This window comes from Mustela nigripes, chromosome 12 (genome assembly GCF_022355385.1).
Source record: "Mustela nigripes isolate SB6536 chromosome 12, MUSNIG.SB6536, whole genome shotgun sequence".
Lineage (NCBI taxonomy): Eukaryota > Metazoa > Chordata > Mammalia > Carnivora > Mustelidae > Mustela > Mustela nigripes.
Genome location: NC_081568.1, coordinates 128303316 through 128323498, shown reverse-complemented (window position 1 = coordinate 128323498; position 20183 = coordinate 128303316). Strand labels below are relative to the sequence as shown.

The 20183-nt window shown below is 40.4% G+C and overlaps 1 protein-coding gene across 3 annotated transcripts in view; it reads left to right on the top strand.

Moving 5' to 3' along the window:
- EFNA5 (ephrin A5) overlaps positions 1-20183 on the top strand; it is a 273798-nt gene that overhangs the window by 227029 nt on the left and 26586 nt on the right. For all 3 annotated transcript variants that reach the window (XM_059418332.1, XM_059418330.1, XM_059418331.1), the window contains exon 2: positions 1979-2271. In XM_059418332.1, coding sequence (XP_059274315.1) covers positions 1979-2271 — 293 coding nt within the window. The remainder of the gene's footprint in view (positions 1-1978; positions 2272-20183) is intronic.

Here is a 20183-nt window from a genome sequence, read left to right as displayed (position 1 = left end):
GCACATCCTTGTTATCATTCCCACTTACATTTGAGGAAACTGACGCTCAAATGGCTTCTGATTCCCCCACTCAACCAACAGCAATCCTTAAATTGAGTTCTTCCAACTTACATGAGGAGTTTCCACTTGTATCGTGTTCTGTTTCAGAAAAGAATCTCAGCTTCGTCGATGACTACCTAGCATCCAGAGTGAAGCTTGTAGTAGGTCTCCTGGGCTGGGCGTGGGTCACAGTGACCTGTCCACGAGGTTGGTTGTGTCTGGGAGCTGCATTTTAAGGAGAATGCTGGGAAACTACAGGACATGAGGAGAGTTGAGAATCTAGAATGTGAGAAGCCTGGGAGCAGAAATAACAACAAAAAAAATCAGGACTTTCAAGTATGGAGCTAGGAGGATACAGAGATGTAGTTGACAACTCCATATTTATTATGGACTGTCTGGTCCATAAAGGGAAGGAAGGAAGAGGAATTGGATTTGTGCTTTGTGATATCAGACAGCCGGAGCAGGATCACTGGGTGGAAATCACACAGAAGCAGATTTGTGCTCAATATGAGAAGAAACTTGCTAAAATTTAGAGATGGCCCAAATTGGAATAAACCAGCTCACTTGCCCCCCTGGAAAGTGTTCACACTGAGACCGGCTGACTGGAAGACTAGATGACTTGATGGGCATTTGTATTTTGGCAGTAACAGTTTTAAAAACGATGAACTTTCAGAGCGCTCAGAGACTTTCCTACGTAGCTAAAAAAAGAGGGTTTTGTAAGGTTTTCTGTTCTGGTTTTAGAAAATCGTATACATAACAATTCCTGTTTCACACATCATTAGTTCCTGAGAAGTCTGTTCATCTGAAGGGGAGAGTATCATTAGTTAACACAAATAAGCAAAACTTTTGTGAGGTTAGGAATTGAAGCAGACAGTGTGATGCAAACAGTGGTGTGTGTGTATATTTGTGTGTGTGTGTGTGTGTGTGTGTAATTTAACTATTTCAGGATGGAAGTGGTCCAGTCTGGCCCTAGAGTACAAAGAAATGAGGAGAGGGGATGCTTCCGCGTGGCTCAGAAGTTAGGTATCTGCCTTGGTCTCAGGTCATGATCCCAGGGTCCTGGGATTGAGCCCTGCATCAGGCTCCCTGCTCAGTGGGGAGCTTGCTTCTCCCTCTTCTTCTCTTCCTGCTGTGTTCCCGCTCTCACCGTGTCTCTCTCTATCAAGTGAATGAGTAAAATCTTTAAAAAAAAAAAAATAATGAGGGGAGGAGCTCATTGGACTTAGCTGGTTTTAATTTTCTTAATATAGAAAAGGCTGGGGCATCAAAAAACATCTACCAAAATGAGTTTGTGACTTAAGCAGATTCACTAAGGGAAACAGCTGACTAGGACCCAAAGTCACCATTCCAGATCCAGCTCCGTCACTCGCTGCTTTATCATTGTGCCTTAGGCTTTTTTTTTTTTTTCCTCTAACGTGGAAGTTTTCTAGGAATTTTCTTTCCAACCTTTAAATTTTATGATCCTAATTCTCTCAATTTTATGACTCTGCTTCTCTGCATTTGCATAGGAAATTGAGAATGGTCTTAATTATAGCAAGAACAATTCAGTCATTCATTTGTTCTTTAAATGACTTACTCATTTATTCAAAAACACTCATGAAATGAAACGCTGTTTCAAAATACCAAAACTTCGCCTCAATATATGTGATCTTAAGAATGAGAGGAACATAGCAAGTCAGCCTCTTCATGACTGAAAATGGATGTGAGGAGTCCCATGTTTAGGGTATTTTGAAACAAAGGTAAATGAATTCCTCTGTAAAATTGTTGTTCCTGAGAGTTGGAATGGTAACATGTCCCACGTCCTAATGGGATGCAGTAAAAACTTACTATGATAAATCTGTTAGCACCTGCAGTATTAAAGTTATTCTACCACTGATGATTCCGAGCAGGAAGTCTTTTCTGTGAAAATAATCTCATTTTTTTCTTCATCTTCCCACAGATTCCAGAGAGGTGACTACCACATTGACGTCTGTATCAATGACTACCTGGATGTTTTCTGCCCTCACTATGAGGACTCGGTCCCAGAAGACAAGACTGAGCGTTATGTCCTCTACATGGTGAACTTTGATGGGTACAGTGCCTGTGACCATACTTCCAAAGGATTCAAGAGATGGGAATGTAACCGGCCCCACTCTCCAAACGGACCGCTCAAGTTCTCTGAAAAATTCCAGCTTTTCACACCCTTCTCCCTAGGATTTGAATTCAGGCCAGGCCGGGAATATTTCTACATCTGTGAGTATACAGAGATTTATTGGGTTGTAGGACAGCTGCAAGCGCCCAGGCTAATTTTTTACCCATGTTTCAGAGAATTGCGGAGAGCTGGACTCTGCATTACAGATGTCTCCTTGTAAATGCATACATCACGATCCCTAGATACATTAGCTGGGAATTGAGAGCACAAATTAGATTAAAGACACAGCTCCTCTCCCCCTATGAAATTGCGTGTCAGCCTGTTCAGTGAACCACTGCTGACTTGTATTTCTTTTAAATGAAAATTGCTAGGACTTCTCCAAAGCTGAGGAAAAGAAAAAGAGATTCCTGGAAAAAAAAAAAAAAATTAAAGGAAATAATTAAATTTACATAGCTTGGAGTCATTGGATTTCTTATTCAGGTGTCAGCAATATCCTTTCAATCATCCACACTTGCAGTGGAGAAAGCCAGAACTCCTGCAAATGTCAGCATGCTGACGATAAATACTCTCTTTGCACCAAGGAGAAAAGACCATTATTAAGAGCAGCTGTGTCTTTAAACAGGCAAGCGCGTGAGGAAGTATCTAGAAAGCCTTCCAGAGGAACTGGTATAAGTGAGTTCCCCACCGGTGACTCTGTCCTGAGAGAGCTCTAAAACGTTCTCAGCTGATCCCTGTATTAATCATATCGCTGTGGTCTTGTTTCCTGTCCGTGGCATACGCCGTCACGGCTTCGGGCGTCCTACTAGTCATACAGTCTAGGTAAATGCTTCTCAAACTTCACTGTGCGTCAGTCACCTGGGGATCTCGTTATGCACATCTGACTCAGGTGGTCTGCTGTGGGGCCTGGGGTTCCATATTTACAAAGCTCCCGTGGGACGCTTTTGCTGCTGGTCTGTGGACCACACTTGGAGTTAGGATGGTTACAGTTACTGCTGTATATCTGGACTTCTCCTTCACTGGGATCAAATACTTAAACTGTCTGGTCTTTTCCAAGTATTTTCACGATCAGCCGAAGGAGCTAAACATTCTTTGCTCAGAAGTCCATTGATGGAACAACTTTTCCTGGCTCAGAAAAGTTGGGGGATGCAAAATCCAAAGATATTCTGGTCCTCAAGGAGTGACCATCTGGTGGGGAGGAGAAGCACATCAATCAGCAGTGGCCAAAGGAAGGTAAATGCAGGGAGCAGTGGGTACAAGAGTACATGGACCTCACCTCCTGGAAAGAATCAGGAAGTCAGGCTGTGCACAGGGGGAGCGGTCCAAGCCATACCACCCGGTATGCTTAGCATGGACTTGTCACCCCTCCTTGCTGGACAAGCCATATAAAGAACATTCCTTTTTTTCTGACTCATTTCCTCACCCTGAATGTCCCCACTGACTCCTAACCTACGTTTTTGTTTTGTTTTGTTTTGTTTTAAGTCTACAAGGATATCTCGCTTCTCTCCTCCAGAAAACAGAATTTTATATTAAGCCGGATTTTGCGATCACACGGGCACTCCCACTTATATTGAGATTGAATTTGAAAAGGAAATTGAACAGTACCAGTTTTATTATTTCAGTACATATTTTAGACGTTAGTCATGAGAAAGCACGTAAGCGTCTTGATACCATCTCACATTCGATCCATAAAATAAGAAAAGGAATATTGAGTCCCACGGATGGAGGAAACACTGACATACATTGACTTCACACGTTCTCCGGCAGCAGGCTCCTGCCTTTTCCTGATTTTTTACCCTGTGAAAGAATCTCATTCAGCAAATGGGAAAAAGGAAAGAGGGAGGCTTTAGTGGCGGGACGGCAATCATTAATTGCCTAATTCTAAAATACCCTACTGATGTAAGAGGAAATCCTTGCTAGTTTCACAATTTACATATTGATTTTTCAGCATAAAACACATCAACAAAAGCAAAAACCAAAACCGAATTGAGAGCACTGAGATAGGAAGCATACAGCTAACTACTTGATTGCATGATTATTAGAAATTATAGAATCCATTGAGGTTCATAAGCAAGATGTTATTACTCAAATATACCCATAGTGCTTATGACTGGTTTTTTCTCATTTGTGGTTAAATTCAATATTTCACTAAAAATCATTATGTGTCTTCTATAACATTCATTTAACGGAGTCATTTAACTGTCAAGGGCTCCTGTCAAAGTAATTGTTCCAAAATGCTTCAAAATATCAAGAGCTTTTTGCTGTTCAGCTGAGTTTAACCTGAATTACTTTTTTTAATGAAAGGTAAAATAGCACAAAATTAGCAGCAAAGAGATGTTCATTTATAAGAAGCACAGTGGCCTCGTAGTCAGTTAAATTGAATTTTCAACCATGGTTTAGAACCACAAGAGCATCCTTCTCTGTCTTTTTAGTAGGGAAAGGGTTTTCTCTCTTCCTTTCACTGCTGAGAGCAAGAGCAGCAGAGCTAGTGTGGAAGTCTTGCAGACGCTTAATATACTGTGGTCATAATTAAACTAAAGGATTCTTAGGGGAGAATTGGCCCTCCGTTGAATTTTCCTCTCTCCTAATATGCATGGAATGAACAAGATGACTGGGAAATGGTTCTTTTCACACTTATTACCTTACACGAAGCTCTGTTGCTGATCTGGGGAACAAGGCTTGACTAGTCGCCCACCGGTCAGTTTTATGAAATGTGCTTAACTAGACCAGGGATGTATTTCAGATCCTTGGGGGCTTAAAATCTCTAACAAGACTTCCAAGAGAAAACTCTAGCCCTTTGGCGGTCCTGTTTTAGGGTGCTAGAGGAAGGGTCTTGAGTCTAGTGATGGGAACCCAAACTCAAATACACAACTTGGCCTTGGGGAAGGAGAAGAGAGGATTTTGTATCAGAAAATCCAACCATCGTCATCCTCAGGGAGGGCACAAGTTAGAACGTTCTTATCAAGTTCTGCTTTATCTTCAGTTCTGCTTATTTCCTTCTTAATGTGTTTGAGTTATACAAAGTTAAGAGAACAGAGCGTAGCTGCAAATATGTGAAATTTCCTCTTTACTCTCAAAACCAAACATCCTTCACTGTTCTAGATCCTTTATTTGTTCCCGAGACTGACTCTGTGCTATGTCTTCCTTTCCTTGGGAACGGGCAGTATATTGTTACAATCACTGATACTGTGCAGGCAGACTGAGCCCCTTCTTGAATATGACAAATACTGTTTTTAATCTACAGAAGTTATTTTGGTAAGAGATTGGCACACTGAAATAATTACAGAAAGTTGGTTGATAGATTTGCAGAACTGCCAGTCAATAGATTATGGCAATAATCATTTATATAGACTTCCCAAGGCAAAGAGTTATTTTAGAAACTTCAAAAGTACTCATTTTAGAAATGATTCTCATAAATATTAACCTAATGAGAACAAGTTCGAAAGAAGTGTTGCTGCTGTTCTTTTCAAATCAGAAGAGGCAAAGAGAAATAACTTAAAGAAGGTACTTCCAGTTATTTTTCTGAGTCCGTAAAACACGGACACTGATTTTGAGAAAATCCCCTTTCGTAAAGGAAGGAATATTGTGGCCTGGGCCCTTCTCTTGGCCTCACTAACTGTATGATCTTGGGTAAATCATTTAATCTCTCTGGATTTCTAATTCCACAACTGTAAAATGACATAGTTGCGAGAGATGGTTTTTCACATTTCTTGGAGCTTTAATATTCTAATCTTAACTATGTGTTAGCTAAAGGTCTGCTTGGCACGGTAAGAAATAACACCGGTAAAGTGTCTAGGCCCAACACCTTACTTTAGTAGGAGGTCAATAAATGCCAGTTACAGGAGTATGCTGAGGGCGAATGCAGAGTGGAGAGGCATCTTAGCATGACCGAACTCATTCTAGCCCCGCCACCCCATCCGGTCACTGTCATCTGTGGTCTTGACTAGTGCAGCAGGCTTTCTGTATCACCCCGCTGCGCGTGTCACTGCCCTGTCAGAGCCCTCCCGTGACTTCCTGTCTGAGCAAGACAAAATCCTGAGTCTCTAATCTGGCCAACAAGGTCCTCCGTGGTGGATCCCCTTGCATTCTCCAGCTTGCCTCTTGGACTCCTTGTCCTCTCAGTCTCCTTTATTGTCTCCCCTCCAGCAACACCCCCAGCCCTCCTTCCTGACTAGTGCCCACCCCCAGACTCCACAAGAGGGCCTTGGCACTTTATCTTCTCTCTGCCTGGGGTTCTCATTGTTCCAGGCACCCACTTCCCTTGCTCTTGCTTTCTTTAGGTCGGCTCTAAAAAATGTCTTTATCGGACAGGCATTCTGATCTCCCTGTACAAAGATAATATGTCTGTGATTCTCAACATTCTTACCCTGCTTTATTTTCTTTCAAGCGCTCGTCACCCCTGACACTATGGTGCTTTATGGTGCTTTGCCCAGGCCTGCCTGCTCTATGCCCTGTACTACATTGTTTAGCACGTAGTAGATGCTCAGTAAGTAAAGGTCACCGGTATTTACACAGCACTCGATTCCAAGCGCTGTTCTAAACCCCTGCAATTCTCAGAGCAGTATGAGGAAGTTCTGTTTGGATGTCCCATTTTATAGGAGAAGAAACAGAGGCACACAGTTAAGTAACTAGAGGAAAGTTCACACAGATAAGAAGTGGCCAATCTGAGAGGAAATTAAGTGAGCCAACAACTAACAGGAAGTGAAGAGATACAGTCCTCAGTCTCATGTGCTTAAAAGGGGAAAACATTCCTTATTTTATATTTTGCTTATGTTTTTTTTTTTTAACAAAAAGGTTAAAAACAATGAGCTCTGTTGTTTAGAGACTATTACTTTATAAACTCTGCCAGAAACCCCAACTCAGATAGTAGCAAGATAGATTTTAAACAAAACATGTATGCAATTTCAGCTCTCCGAGGAACCCTCATTCATCTCCAAGCGATATTTCATCTGTATCTTCTCAGATGGGTGACCCTTTTAATACGTACGATAACCTTTCTGACCTAGATTTGGGGTCAGAGGAATTCTTAAATCCAGTGAATATTCAGCCTCTAGACTGAATCATGATTGCACACTTGATTTAGGAATGAGAAACCGACAATCAAGAAGACAAATGCCATTTTCTTAAATTGATACTAAAAAGGCAGAGAGAATTCTTCTAGCATTTGCCACATCTAAGATATAGTTGGTTTTCTTCAAAAGAAGGTACTCAGAGTAAAAGTTTATAGTCCTAGCACTTAGACAGAATTGGGGACTTTCTGAGAGATTATTGGGGAACACACTCTTCCTAAGCTCACTGGCAAGTGAAGTTGTATACACATGTTGTTTTAGTATTAATATTGACACTCTTATAGAAGTACAGAGCTGAAGAAATATCCATTTCTTTGAAGTTAGAATCTTGAAAACATCAGTGAAAAAACAATCAGGAAGCTGAAGATTTCTGCTCCACTCTTTTTAGTATACGTATTTTTCAGAATTAAAAAGAAAATCGTAGGGGCGCCTGGGTGGCTCAGTGGGTTAAGCCTCTGCCTTCAGTTCCGGTCCTGATCTCAGGGTCCTGGGATCGAGTCCCGCATCGGGCTCTCTGCTCTGCAGGGAGCCTGCTTCCTCCTCTCTCTCTCTGCCTTGCCTCTCTGCTTATTTGTGATCTCTGTCTGTCAAATAAATAAATAAAATCTTTTAAAAGAAAAAATAAAATCATAAGGACAGTCTATGTTACTATGGGCATCATTCTTAACTCCGTAGTATATAACTACTCGAATATATGTGGTTAACTACTAAATCTCTGCTTTATGTGCTTTAATTAAGTTTACAGTGTTAAGCTCTGTGGCATTTTTCATATGCACTGTGCAATTCTTAAAACTTACAAAATAAGTAACCTGACTTCTAAGGAGATGACTTACTGAAATGACCAAGATCTGCTTCAAAAATCATTTGATTGTATAATACAGTTATTAACTATCCTTTTAAAAGATATAAGGATATTCAGTAAATCCAGAGAATACTAACATAAAGAAAGCCCCTCACTTGCCAGCTGGTTCTGTTCCAAAAGCTTGTTTGCAGGTGAGTCGTTTGGAACGGAGAGTATAGTTTCTCATAGAAGTGTTTCTAAAATCAGGCAAGCTCTCCGTAATGTGGAGAATCTGCTTAACCATAATATTGATTTAAAACTGTATCTTTTCATTGAAAAATAATAGAAAATAGCATCGAGAATGGGTATCCAATAAATATTTATTGAATCAATAAATGCCATAATAGTAAACAAAAAGCAATTAAATTGTTTTCCTTATATGCTGATGTTTAAGAAAAGCAGATGAATTGGAAGCCCTAGCTTTTACTGTACCCACCACTGCAATTGCCTGGTTTCTTATTAATGTTTTTTGATCATATAATGAGGATACACTACATCAAAGTGGAGAGTAAAATACGGCTGTAAAAGAAAAAAGGCAAGACTCTGGTGAATGCAGCCTTGCCCTCAAATTTTCTTATACTCTTCATAGCCATGTTACTGTGGGTAACTGAACCTCACTGAGCCTTACTTTCTTCATCTATAAATTGGATATATAATAATAGACTATTGTCACAATCTTTCTTATGTTCAAGGCTCAAATAAATACTTTTAAAGACCAGTTGGACCATCAAAAAGATGACTTCAGCAATTCACATCCAAAAACATGGGTGCCCTTTGAGGGGTGCCTGAGAGTCTCAGTCAGTTAAGCGTCTGCCTTTAGCTTAGGTCATGATCTCAGGGTCCTGGGATCAAGCCTTGAGTACCTCCCCCTCTGCCTGCTCATTCTCTCTCTCTCTCTCTTTCTCTCTCTCTCCCTCTCTTTGCTCTTTTATGCTCTCTCTCAAATAAGTAAATAAAATCTTAAAAAGCAACAACAAGGGATGCCTGCGTGGCTCAGTTGGTTAAGCAGCTGCCTTCAGCTCAGGTCATGATCCCACGGTTCTAGGATGGAGTCCTGCATCAGGCTCCTTGCTCAGCCAGGAGCCTGCTTTTCTCTCTGCCTCTGCCTGTCACTCTGCCTGCTTGTGCTCTTTCTTTCTCTCTCTCTGACAACAACAACAAAAATATAAAAACAAAACAAAACAAAACTTCTGTGTCCTTTGAAAAGTTACGGCACCTTGAATAGCCCTCGTTGATACTTTAGTAAAAAATTTCATAAATGCTTAGTAGAGATTTACATTTTAAGTCTGGACCGTATATTCTGAAGGAATGTTATGCTAGGATTACATCTGCCTAAGGAAGTCTTCATTCCCCTGTGCATGTCCAGTTTTTCAACAGCTTATCTTAGTAATGTACATTAAGAATTCTTTTGGTCCTATCAGTTCACACCAATCTGCCTCTTTTCTGAATGGTTCTTATTGAAATAGAAGAGTGTCAACACAGCACATTTATCAAAGCAGGAGGTAATCTTTTTCATCTTAATCTTTTACTCTTGCTGGGGAGGTGACCTATAAGTACTATGTTCTTTCTTAAAATGAACAAGTTAGTGTTTGCTCCCATGTCTGTGTGTGTGTGCACGCATGCGCGCACACTTGCGCACACCTATGCACACATTTTGGTTTAATTATCAAAAAATGTTTTTGATCACTAGCATCTTATTTTAGCATTAAATGCTCTAGCATGTACCTCAGCGGAGATTCAAGGGATTTATAACTGGAATTTCCAGAGGGACTCTGGTCGAATATTATTCACCTCCTGTAATTTCTTAAATATGTAGACTCAGAACATAGTATTCAGCAAGGCATATTTATATCAATAGAGAAAAGAGTTGATGGGAAGTGTGAGGAAATGGACACATTTTAATCTTTGCCAAAGTGGAAAAGAAAGACTATGGGACAAGCATCAAAGAGTAATTGCTCAGGTACAGAGTATATCAGCGTAGTCAGTCAAATGTATTCAGGTTTTTTGTTTGTTTGTTTGTTTGTTTTGTTTGTTTGTTGAAGTTTTGGTTTGTTTTGAATATCCAATGGAACAGTCTTCCTCCATTTGGATTTTGGAAGTTTGTCTAGATTACATCAGATTTCTGTCCGAAAAGTTGTTCTGTTTCCTTTGTGTACCTCAGTGGTCTTTAGTGAACCTGTTAAGAACGCACCTTTTTATTTAAAGAGTGAGTTTAGAGAATTGTGTCTGTTTCAAATTGTCCCTGGCCATCTTTTAGGAAAGCATGAATGGATTTCAAGGGCTCTTAAATGAAGGTTAAAGAAAGAACATAAAAGAGGATATTTTGAGACTTCAGGATATTTTTCTATGCTAATTGTAAGTTTCTCTTACAAAAATGGTTGTTTATTGCCAGGCACCCTGTTAACCTTCTGCTCAAGAATGCCTGGCATTGGCTCAGGCATGCTTGGAGTGTGGACGCTTGACCCACGTTTCAGATAGTCTGAGCAGAACCAAAGGTGGAGGGGCAATTAATAGGAGCGTAGGATATTCTAAAGCAATTTGTTATTTTTAAAAAGTTGGCAGTCTTATTTGGTCAGGTGGGGAGAATTTTTAAAAAACGAAATGTATGCCCTCGTGAATGTCTTGCCTAAAGGATGAGGTCCTGTTCAAAACAATCAGAGAAATGAATGCCAGGTCTGTGAAAAAGGAAACTGGAACAAACATCCCCGCTTAATAGGTTTTGACTTTGGGAGCCGCCTTAAAGTTCCGCAAAGGGAGCTTAAAAGCTATTGAGTAATTGGGGCTTGATGGAAATTCATGGTCTAAGCCATATGAAACTAAAGACTCATAAGTACTATTTGCATTGTTTGAAGTTTTCAAAGGCTGTGACACTCAGATAAGGAGTTCAAAAACAATCATTTTTATTTGGGCTCCTTTTAAGAATTTAAAATGCTATTATGAGACTGAGGGAACATGTAGCGTTCTGACCTCCTAAAGGGGAGGAAGGAATTATGCCACCTTTTGGTTCCTTTTACCACGCTGAGACTAAATGCTGAAATGGCTTGTGGGGTCAGAACATATACTGAAAGTATATGTCTCTTTGGTACCCTGTGTCATTTTTCAGAGCTTTAAATCTGATTAACAGAATCAATAGCCCAGTGGAGAGATCGGTGAATATACTGCAAAGCCTGGTGAGCCACCATCCCCACATGTCTGCTTGTTACTAGGACATGATAGGGATCGCTCACCCTTGTTGGTAAGCAGCATGGCAGCAGCCAAGTAGCGTTTCCATTCCCATTACTAGTTGTAGTGGCTGTTAGTGTTGTTACCATTTAAAATCCACCATTTTCACAGATTTGGGGTTTTTAACACATTTCTGTGTATTTGAGGAAAGGGGGTAGTGATTCCCCGACGAGAAGGGCCCTGTGGAGAATTTATGGCATCTTTAGAACGAAGGGGAGGAACTGCAGCAGCTGTGTGCATCCACGGGATTTCACACAGCCGGGGCGGGGGGTGGGGGCGGGCAGGAAGTGGATGGGGCTGGCTCATGAGGGCGGCTGCCAGAGTTGGGGAGACCACCCAGCAGCCCTCCAGAGCACCAGCTTCATACCACTCCCATGGACTTCCCGCTCACCTGCCTCCCCTCTCCTGATAAGGAAATCAGAACAGCCAGATTCTGGGAATCCATGGAAAGACAAGTCTGACTGGAATGGAAAGCATTTGAAAAATAACAGTGGATAGCTACCTATTGGGCCAGATTAGGGAAGGCCATTAATTCTGAGAAATTTAGAACTTATCTAGAAGGCAATGGGGAGTAGTAGATTTTTGAAGGGGACACTCATTTGGGCCTAATCCTAGAAATACTTTGAAATAATTTACCTTAGGGCTAGATGCTGGCTGGTTATAGGATCCAAGCTGGCCGGTAGTAAGCACTTACCCATTCCACACATTTATGGGTACCAAGTCATCCATATGTTATTACAGCTCTATGTTGGGCACTGTTACTGTTCTCGTTTTACCGATGAGGAAACTGAGGCACAGACAGGCCAAGTAGCTTACTGCCCATGGGTGGTAGAGCCCAGAGTAGAGCAAAGGTGTTTGGACTCCAACATTCGTGCTTTTAGCTCTTTTTCGTTTATGACAAGTAATGTTTGGAAGCTTATTGCATAAAAAGGACCAGTACTTATGGAGAAATTATTCTAATCTCAGAGAAATTAATACCCTTTACTTGAATTTCAATTGTTTCCATATCTCCTTCTGTGTCTCTTCAGCTTTTTTTTTTTTTTTTTTTTTTTTTTTGCATAGGCTTTAGTAATGCTTTTATTAAGTAGAATTGCTACATCAGTAACATTTGCTGGATTATTAATTTAATCAAATAGCAGAATTTCTGACCTTTTGGCAGGATGTGTTTACCATTTTAGAAAATTTATTGAGCTATTTCTTGAAATATTTGTATTTTAAAAATGCTATATAACACCGCTTATTTAACTCTACGTGGGCTGTTGGTACGTGTACATCATTAAATTTGTGGCTACAGAAAAATCTACACTGGCTACAGAAGGATACACTTCAGCATTATATATTATTTTCTCATCAGTCAACCCATCAGTACTTACCGAGCTGTGTTTAGCCATCAGGCCAAAGTAGCAGACACCTTAAAGGGACAATGGAAAATACTCGATGTATTCTGAGTCATCCAGGACCTCACAGTTGAATGTGAGCAAGCTATATCCATGAAAATAACAGCAAAAAGAGAAATAAAGTAAATTAAGAGATTGACGCCATCCATAAAAAAGAGAGAGGATGGCTTTAGGCGGAAGACATTAAAGACGTGACATGCTGACTTGAGGGGCAAAGTGAAATTCAGGTCTTAGGGCTGAAGACACTATCCTAATTTTAGTGACAGAGGGGGGTAAAAATCTCACTTCTTGGAACCTACTTCCAGAATGTCTGATTCATTAAATTTTGTGAGGTTGCAGTAGGGATCTTCATTTTTAACAAGCTCTCCAGCAGTTTCTCCTGGCGGTGATCTTCATACCACACTTTGGGAACATTGGCTTAAAGTGGGAGTAGAGGGGTCTAAATTTAAGACCACGTAGAAGTAGATACGAGAAGCTTTGAGTGAAGGTGTTGAGGAAAAGCAGTCTTTGTCGTGTGAGGGTTTTTATAACCCAGGGAGCTCTGGTTGGAAAGAGATCAAGCTGGTCGAACAATAAAGACTAAGATAGATACGGAGAGTCTGGGAGGCAGCACATTCACAATGGTCGTAATAACCAGTCCTTCTTCCTTCTGCCTCACTGAACAAACAGTCTCATTTGCTTCATTCATAAATAAGATTCAGTTTTACCTCGCTGATGCAAACAAGAACCAGGTGACCCTTTGGGCATTTTGTACTTCTTATACAATTTTTTAAAAATTTTTGTTATACAACTTTTGTTATAAAATGAATTCCTTTTGCAAAGTGGCAAAGTGCAGATAAAAATCAGAAAGCCACATAAAAATAGGGAACAGGCACAATATCGAGCAATAAGAAATACTCATTTTGGACCAACAGTTCGGAAGGAAAATGTATACTTGGGAGAAAAGGAAAGAATAGTGAGAAGTTCCTATAGCATTCTAATTCTGCGACACAGGGTTTTGGAAGGTACGTTGAAAAAGTGGGTGCTGCCTATTGTCTGTGATCTTTCGTGCTTGTTAGTTTGTTTTCTTCTCCCCAATGTTTAGTTAGAGTCTGATGAAAAAAGGAGTATATCTAAATGGAGCCGTGATTCAGTTATGATTAAAGGTCAACAGTGATGTATAATTAACCACTCTTTTACTACTTACATATTGGGTTAGACAGCAGTCATGTTTTTAACTATATAATATATCCTGACTCCTAGAAAATAAGACCATTGTTTAACAGGTTCCATTTTAAATATTAGCAAGTATAAAGGAGCAGAGGGGGTAAAAATGAGGAGAGCTGGGTCTTGACTTCATTATTTACTAGGTGTGTTAATTGGACAGGGGGCTTCAGCCCGTACCTCAAGTTTCCCATTTATAAATGAGTTAGAGGGCTAGTTTAATAAATGGTATTCTTAATATTGATATTTGAAAGGCAATTAGTTACTTTCCTAGTTTCTGTCAAAATTAATGGTAGCTTCCATGACAAATTTTTATGGGTACTTTGAATTATACATTTGCATGTGTCAGAAATAGTTCCTATCATCCACTAGTTTGAAATACACTGGTGGTCAGAAATAGCTTACTGTCATTTACTCACAAGGGCATTTTTCTCCCTTTGCAGAATCAAATAGGATCAAAATATATTGTCAGTTCACTTTGGTTTATTTAGAATGTTCTACAGTGGTGGAGAGGCAGAAATATAGTCTGTCACTTATAGAACCATTCTGTGGGTCGCATCCAAGACTCCAGTGGTCAGCCGAACTCACACAGAGTATTTTCCAGGCCTAACTGGAAAACTCCATTGCCACTGGCAGGTTTTATGCACCTGTTTTTCTTCCCCGTGGAGTCTCATACCTGAGAAACATGGAAAAATGTTCTTTTCCTAAATTGAAAAACTCGGCTGTAGTCTAAATGAAATGGGATAAATTATCTTTTTCACAATTATCCATTAAAGGGAGAATTAGAATTAATATTAATCACAGATGTTTCATCAAGTTTTATTATCAACCAGATTGACTGCCAAAGTGCTTTCTGGAAGACATTTTCTCTCCCTCCCCCACCTGCTACTGAGAACAAACTGTTATTATGGCTCCTTAGATAAAGATTAATGGTTTTGGCAATTCATTTGAGGAAATCTGTATTTTACTGTACACTCCACTTCAGTTCAAGACATCTCTGAAAAGCAAGGCTTGTCACTTCCCTGATAGAATTACACAGTGAAGACACAAGACGGTCTGATTCTTTCCACCATCAGAAACAGATTAATCAATACACAGCCCTAGATTAGTATCACCAAACCCATATGTATGTATTTTTTTTTTTTTAATTTTGGCACCTTGTTGATAGATAAAACAAGAAAAATGTCTACTTAATTCAGGTATTTTAGCAACCATATTTTTACCTATCACACCTACATTAATATCCCTTATAATTTTGTTATGTCCTCTCTCTTTCAGGGATAACTCATTACACACTGTGTAACCCTTATAGTAAGTATAGTAATGCCTCCTCCATTTGCAAAGTACACCACAGATGGATACCATATTCATTAAGGTTCCCAACTTGTAAACAGTATTTGTCAGTTCTAGCTAACTTAAACAAAAATAGAGGAACTTTCTCCCTACTGAAGAGACTGAGGCATTTAACAGAAGACCAGAGGGAGGATCAACAGTCACAGAGGCAGTGCTGGGGATCCAGAACCTAGAAACAAGTGGATAATTAGAATTACCCTGTCAAGACCCAGCCATTTCACTTTCTCAGCTCTTAACATTTCTCCCTTCCTTGTATCACTGTCCTCAAGGACTCCACTTCCCAGGAGAAGGAATTTGATTGGCATAGATAGCTGTGCTTGGAAAAGAATAAAGAGCACCGTGACTGACAACCCCACCAAGACTACATGAAATAAGGAAAGAGGAGTTCGTCCAAGTTTTTGTGGTGGTGGTTTGGTTTTTAGCCTCCAGAAGATAGGCATGGGTGCTGACTAGGCAAAAATGGCCACTGGCCAAAACAAGGGTATATATACTTCATTGTTGAACAAACGGGAACAGGGAATACGTGGGATTGTTCAAAACAATCGAAAATCTACGTGGCAAATCCTTTAAGTGCAACAGGGGCAGAGCATCGGTTTAACATTTATATTCCTGATTTGTTGTGCAGTAATAATTTATCTTTGTCTAGTACTTTTGCATACTTTACTATGTTCCAGCAAATTGGAGAATGTGACTCATCTTTTTCACTTAAGATGTACCTCACATTCCGTTGCTTTTCTTCCTTTCAGTGCGAAAAGCAAAAACTCCAGACAGATGATGGGAAATATCCTTACGTGCAGATTTACAGCTTTCTTTCATTAACATCAGCAGGATATAAGAAATGCACGGTGGAATGAGTTAAGCCCCATTCTGGCCCTGTCCAGTGCTAGTCCGATATGAAATCAGTCAGGTAACAGAGTCTGTCTTCAGATTTAAAATGACGGAGTTGACCTAGATTGGAGATCCCAAGGAACAAGAAATTAAAGGTGTTACAATTTCTGTCATCAAGTTTAAGTTTGCCAAATGCTAGGCTAAAGTCACTTCTTTTCCCCTCTTTTGAAGGGAAGGCAAGACTTCCTGGGCCCTTAAATGTACGGCCATGCACTGCAGATCTCCAGAAAGAGAGAGAGAGAGAGAGATGATCTCTTTTCTTCACCAAACTTATTAGACATAGGACACTCTTTTTCTTTGCAGCATCTGGAGGGACCTGGCTTGCATGGAAGAAGGTTAGATTCTTTATAAAATCCCATTCAGCTTTAAAATACGCTAAGTATGTGCTTCTCCTAATCACGAAAAATGTAAAATCTATTTTAGTCCCATTCATCATCAAGCCCTTTCTCTATAGCTAGCATATCAGGCTTTCTGTAGAGTTGAACCCGTATTCTTGCATCTAATCCTCTATTAAGGTGAGCAACAAAAAAACACAAGCTAGTTTTCTCTTCCTTCCAGGATTCTTATGTTTGGAGTGAATCATGCCACTTAAACTGTTCTGGCTGTTCCCGTGAAAGTCGTTTTGTGTGTGTGTGTGTGTTTTAAATAACTTTTGTCACTTTTTAAAAAGATTTTATTTATTTGACAGAGAGAGACACAACGAGAGAGGGAACACAAGCAGGGGGAGAGGGAGAACAGGCTTCCCGTGGAGTGGGGAGCCGGACGCAGGACTCGATCCTAGCACCCTGGGATCGTGACCAGAGCTGAAGGCCAACGCCCAAGGACTGAGCCACCAGGTGCCCCTCTTAGGTCTTACTTCAAATGTGGATCCAAAGCATGAAGACAGCACTTGATCAGATCTGATAAAGAAGTAGACCAGCCTGAGGCCAAGTTCAGTTTGCGGTGGGTTTTGTTTTTCCTGAGATACACCTGTGCTGCTTGGGGGTCTGCTATTTTTCTGTTCTTCATTGTATTGAACTTGACCCCACTTTAATGTACCATCTCACTAGTTGGCTTCTAGAACCAGTTTCCCCATTCAAATAATTCCACTTATAAACCTGTTCTCGAACCTATCTCAAGTCTCTCGATGAAAAGTGAGTAATAACCCTGAAAGTGACTAAGATGGGGACAAAAGGAAGGGAGCCACTCCCGAATATGCCTTCGCCATTGGTCCCGAGGGCTGTTAGTTCTGTTTTTGCAGCTCATAATTAGGCAGCTCTGCACTTCCAGTATTACGTCATAATCTCTTCATCTGCCGTCTTACTCTTCTGTAAAAGGGGTCATGCCGCCTAGGTGGCCGGTTTCAATACATTGTCCCCCCTGCACCCTCCTGAGTTCTTCTGCTGCCCAGCAGGCCTGTGTGGGACGTGCCCTCTGGTGCTTGGAATCATTAAGTTCCATCTGCTGGGCCCAAAGGGTCCCCAAAACCTTGACTGGTATCTTTGGAAGCTATTCAAGGATGAAGCTGTACAGGGGCTTCCTGCACTAATCCTCTAAAAACAAGTGAGACATAGTCCCTACCCTCCCCCCAACACACACACACACACACACACACACACACACACACACACACAGTTCCTAGGGTGAACATGGCATGGGTATTCAAGAAATGCTTTTTAACTGCTTTGTGTCTGGTACGTCAGGTCAGCAAGTGTGTCCAAACTGCCAAAAGGCCTAAAATGAACCTGCCCCTTTGGAGGCTTTCAGTGTCTTTGTGCACCGATGTAGAATTTGGCACACTGGGCTAGGTCCTTTAGTTCACAATTGATGGAATGCCCCTATCCCATACAGAGTCTCCAGCTTCTTTCTATCAAACTCCTTGGTTCTTCCTTCAAAAAATTTTCAAATTTTGGATCATACCCTCTAAAATGTAAGATCACAGGGCTCCTGGTGGCTCCGTTGTTAAGCATCTGCCTTCAGCTCAGGTCATGGTCCCAGGTTCCTCGGATTGAGCCCTGTATTGAGCTCCCTCTCTTGCTGGGTCTCTCTGTCAAATAAATAAAATATTTTAAAAATAATAAAATAAAAAATAAAATAAAATGTAAGATCGCAGGACACCTGGCTGGCTCAGTTGGTGGAGCATATAGCCCTTGATCTCAGGGTTGTGAGTTCGAGCCCCACGTTGGGTGTAGAGATTACTTAAGAATCTTTAAAAAAATAAAAATAAAATGTAAGGTCCTATAGGCAAGGACTGTGTATCTCTTTTTTCTTATTGTAAATAAAGTACCACAAGGAAGGGAAGCGGAATTAGATAAAGGACGGACCCACCTACCTCTGTGAGAATCCAGGGGATTCCAATGGAAACCACTAAAATTTTGACAGTGAGGATTCCCGCTTTATGGCATTTTTGATCTATGCATATTTAAAGAAAATGACAAGGCAGACAATGCCAAGTATTTTTATATTTCTGCTCTCTATTCTAGAGGAAGTTTGCAACTGAAATGGGGTAGAAAGAAATAATTGGTGTTGATTTTATTCCCTTGAGGAAATCTGAACAGGTCTATGTCATTTTAAACAAGCACGACATATGAAAATTAGGATTTTACAAAAGATAAATTGCAGAGTGATCATTCCATTTACAGAAGCAGAATTCTTTTCAATAGCCCTAGAGCATGTTTTAAATGATTTGATTTCTAAAAATCTAGTTGATGTATACTTTTTAGAATCAAATTGGTCGCGAGGGGAGCAAAAGTAGTTGGAAATTTGGAAAAGAGAGCTTTAGGTGAGTGGGAAGAACATTTCTTGGGGAGTGCAATGAAATCCTCAGTGCCTGAGAATTGAGGTAATTTTATAAAGTTCTTCCTTACTAATATGGCGGCAGGGGGTGGGGGGGCGGGGTATGTAAGTGTTGTATTGCTGAGGGCAGGCTGTGGCAGTAGCTCTGGCCTTCACTGGAGTTGTACACAATATTATACTGTGCAGAGAATAGGGGCTGGTAGCTACTTATGAGAAATAATGTTCTATAACTTCATTAGTTTTTCAAATTAGTATCATAGACAGCTCCCACTTTTCACCACTGTGCTTTCTGGAAATAGAATCATAAAGCGAGGGTTGTAAAGTGCCTCCCATTTTCCTCCAGGAGTAATATCTTAATTGAGACTGTATCTCTGACCATATATTTGAGAAAAAATAAATCATAACTATGACCAACCCGATGTCAATGGCAAAGATGCAGTAGCCATAATCTTCCACGGTTATTTAAAATAGTAAAATTATACTCTTTTCTATAAAAAGGATATAAATGTATTATACACATTGATTTTACATGCTCTCTAAAGAATATGTTCAGCAAATAAAAAGTTCAACTAAACTATTTCATAAATTTTAGCAGAACTAGTTATACTATAAATTCATTAAATATTTAATTGCTAATAATTTGGTTCTTTGTATTTAAGAGGAGCTTTGGGGATGATTTCTTTGCCCTAGTTCTGTCCATGGTAGCTTGAGTGAACACTTTTCTTGTGATGGATGAATGTCCCTGGGCCACATCAGCCTGTTCAGTATCCTTTCCCCCTGACACATACCCCCCACCCCCGCCACCCCCATAAGATAAACCTTGATGGGTTATTTGGTGCCTCTGAAATGCTAAAGTTCTGGTTTTTAAACTTGTAAAATGAGGAGACGGAACTAGATTGTTCGCAGGGTTCACGCCCTTGAGTTTCGTGATTCAGTGACGTCAGCTTGCAGGTTGGTTATAAGGGGGCAAAAGTGCTCAGTGTTCAGCTGGTGATAGATGATGGTGATGAGATTTGTCTCTAGGTCCAGAGTTACCCCCTTTTACATTTTCAGGCTAATCAGGCCTGCAGCTGCTTAGCATTACTCCAAATAAAGGCTACCCAAAAAGCCTGACCTCCTTCTTGGACTGAATGCTTTGCTGATATTTTGCTGTCATTCGCCTTTACTCTTCACAGGAATGCCTTGAAAACAAGCACCAGGTTATTAGTAGAAGCTTTTTCAAAAGTACTTTAAAATCATTTTGCTTTATACAAATATGTTTTAGTGCA